The sequence below is a fragment of the Sinocyclocheilus rhinocerous genome, unplaced genomic scaffold, assembly GCF_001515625.1.
Source record: "Sinocyclocheilus rhinocerous isolate Xijiao unplaced genomic scaffold, SAMN03320098_v1.1 scaffold494, whole genome shotgun sequence".
Lineage (NCBI taxonomy): Eukaryota > Metazoa > Chordata > Actinopteri > Cypriniformes > Cyprinidae > Sinocyclocheilus > Sinocyclocheilus rhinocerous.
The window spans coordinates 881,005-884,293 of record NW_015628684.1 but is presented as its reverse complement, the minus strand read 5'-3'; the positions used below and the strand labels follow the sequence as shown (position 1 = coordinate 884,293).

Here is a 3,289-nt window from a genome sequence, read left to right as displayed (position 1 = left end):
ACAGTTCTTATTTTATAGTCAGCTCTTTTTTCTCTTAGTACTTTTTATATATATATATAGTCTTCTTAGTTCTTATTTAACTTTTTACTTAGCCTATTTAATATAATTTAATTATGTCCAGTTTAGTTTCTTTGTAGTTCTGTGTTTTTGTCTATGTAGCACCTTGGTCCTGGAGAAACGCTGTCTCGTTTCACTGTATGCTAACTGTATAGAGCTGGAATGACAATAAAGCTACTCTGACTCTCAAATTTTTCCTGTGATGCAAAGCTGAATTTTCAACAGCAGTTACCCCAGGCTTTAGTGTAACATGATCCTTCAGGAATCATTCTTATATGCTGATTTAGTACTTAATAATAATTTGTTTAAAAACAGCATTTATTTAGAACGAAAATCTTTGGTAAAATTGTAAATGACTTTACTGTCACTTTTGATTAATTGAATGCATCCTTGCTGAATAAATGTTACATTTCTTTTAAAAAAATCTTAATGACAAACTTAAAAAAACTATTTTTTTTAATTTGTATAAGAAAATGTTATTATTTTTATCATTTATTTACTTCATTTTTTTTTTTTTTTTTTTTTTACAGCTCCATTGATGGCTCCACCACCTGTACCGCCCCGTAACATACAAAGGAGAGAAACTCTCTGTAGCGCACTCCCACCACCATTACCACCGAGAGGTGAGAAGTCATTCACACTCCCTTCATAACACGAAAAAGCACAGAAAATATTAGTTATGCTTAAACTGAAGCGATACACTGAAAATACTATGATGTTTGACAATAAACAGGTTCAATGAGTTCACCCTCACCCTCCTTCACTCTCTTTCTCAGGTCTGGAAAATAATGGAATGACTCGACTTAAAGCTAATGTAAATGTAGTGTCGCTAAAAGTGGGAAGCCTCGTGGACATTGGTAAAGGTGTGCTAAACTGCTAAACAATATTTTTTGACAGCATGATCTTCCTAAATGTTACATCTGTTCAGCTCACTTACTATCTCCTTAGCATCTGCTATACAGAGCAGCCAGAAACCAGTGCGTTGTGGGAAATGCAATGCCATCATGTCCTCAGCAAGCAGCCCAGAGACACACCAGAAAACTATAGTAAGTTATACCAACAGGTGCAAAACCACTGTGTTTATATGACACTTACTGTTGTTTCCTGTCCCTTTTTTCTAGATATGGAGCTGTGAGTTTTGTGGGAAGGAGAACGTTTACCCCCAGACTACACTGAAGGGTGGCCGGTTTCCTTTGCGCAATCCTCCAGGCAGGGATATACTTTACTTGGACGATGATGAGGACACAGATTATGAGAATCTAGACGACATGCTTATTGTCCTGTGCGTGGACATTTCCGGAAGTATGAGCGTCACTTCTGAGGTGCCGATCACTTTCATTACAGACATCCAGAGCTGTTATTTTGTTTTTAACACCCTCACTTGTTCACATTAAATATATTTTTCTCTCAGATCTCTCCCGGTAACAGCACACGATCACCCACATATGTTTCTCGACTGCAGGTGAGAGGTGACTTTTGACTTTAAATAAAATTATTTTTGCTTGTATAAACAGGCACAATACATTTGAAGTTATACTCCCATTTTTGGGATTCAGGGAGTCCAAGAAGCTCTTCAGATGGTGCTGACCTCCCTGCAGAAAACCTCACCTCACCGAAGAGTGGCACTGGTGACGTTTAACAATGAGGTAAAGATACTTATGGGGAAAAAGGAGTGAGCCAGAAAAGCAGAACGAGAGGAGATGCTGTAATGGCATCAAGTAAATTTTAGGCTTTTTTGAACTTGATGTGCACAAACCGTTTATTATTACCAGTTCTGATAACAAAGATTATAAACATTTTCCTCTATTTTTTCTGTACATTTGTTTGCAAAATCTGCCGCACTATTATTTTATTGTTTTTGCAATGCCATGCAATTATTGTGGTGTAATACAGAAATGTGGGGTCTGGGGAAAATGTGAGAGAAAAAATATTTTTTTATTTTTATATATTATGTATACATTATTATGTATAATGGAATTGTTAGATGTAATTTTACTGGAAACATATTTATTGTGAACAGCACTATACATTCACATTAGAGTTTATTTAAAAATGTTTCTCTCATGTTTATACTGCACAAGATTATTCCAATGTTAGGAAGAAAAAAGATAAACTTAATACAAAGAATTTGAATATTTGCTTTGCCTTATGTGCAATGTATTTATTTTTAACTTCCAACATGTTGTCTTTATAATATACATGCTTTTTCTCACTTGTTGTAAATGTCTTTAAACATGAAAATATAGAGCTGCTTTTATATTATATGTAGGGTAGCTTCAAAAAAGTTTGAATACACCCGGTATAATATATTTTGAATAGGTTAGTGGCTAAACAACACTAAAAACTGTGGTTGGTCAATTTACAAGCCGGTCAGGTGGTCTCTTCCTGTCTAAGTGGGTTATTCTTTGTCAGAATAAGCAGCTCTGTGGTCCAGAGTTTATGCTGGTAGATTTTGGCGACACGGAACCAGGCTGAATGTTCCCTGTAAATCATACAATGTAAGAATCACATAAATGAGGAAGGACTACATACTTGTGAAGCCAAAATTCAACAGACCTATAAAACCTACTGACATGTGATGACAAGCTGTGATGACTGAGCATTTCCCATTCTTGTTTTGGTTTTGAAAAGCATGTGGCTTCTGGTTTGTGGAAACCAAAATTCACTATGAAGGAACTAAGAAGCATGTGAAACTACTAAGTTTAGCAAATTAAAAGCCATTTCAGAGAACTAGATACAGAGGTAAAGAATAGCAGCATATTTTACTGTCACGTGAATAGATTACAGTTCAGAAAAGCATGAACAGTTGTGTTTGTGGTTTTTAGGTGACAGTATATGGTGATGGCACAAAGGTTCCTCTCACTCTGAGAGACTGGGCACTGCTGGACTATGACTATCTGAAGAAGGAGGGTGAGAACTACAGCACCCCTCACTGCATTGCAGAGACAATCCAACCTCTCACCCAGAAAATCAAAGAGTGAGTGGCACATTCTCAGGCTTTTATTGTATGTATATCTGTCAAAGGTCACGTCATCTTGTCTGTATTTTTTCTGTGTTTGCATATGTGTGTGTGAGCAGGCAGTATTTTGTAGGCTTGTCAATGAGCTTCTTTCTGCTTGGCTGTCTGATTTCGTGTTTTGTGCTTCTGTCAGTTGGTAAACTGTCTGAATTGTTGTTTAAAGATCCACAGCTTTATGAAACCATTATATCCTGTTAAAGGGCTCATATGATG

General features: G+C 36.3%; 1 protein-coding gene across 1 annotated transcript in view; it reads left to right on the top strand.

Annotated features, from left to right (window-relative positions):
* Window positions 1-3,289, top strand: part of LOC107738091 (circularly permutated Ras protein 1-like) — a 15,173-nt gene that overhangs the window by 4,741 nt on the left and 7,143 nt on the right. Inside the window, exons 4-10 of the mRNA XM_016549765.1 lie at window positions 588-680; window positions 834-920; window positions 1,006-1,103; window positions 1,179-1,379; window positions 1,469-1,519; window positions 1,614-1,703; window positions 2,883-3,034. Of these exons, the coding sequence (XP_016405251.1) occupies window positions 588-680; window positions 834-920; window positions 1,006-1,103; window positions 1,179-1,379; window positions 1,469-1,519; window positions 1,614-1,703; window positions 2,883-3,034 (772 nt within the window). The remainder of the gene's footprint in view (window positions 1-587; window positions 681-833; window positions 921-1,005; window positions 1,104-1,178; window positions 1,380-1,468; window positions 1,520-1,613; window positions 1,704-2,882; window positions 3,035-3,289) is intronic.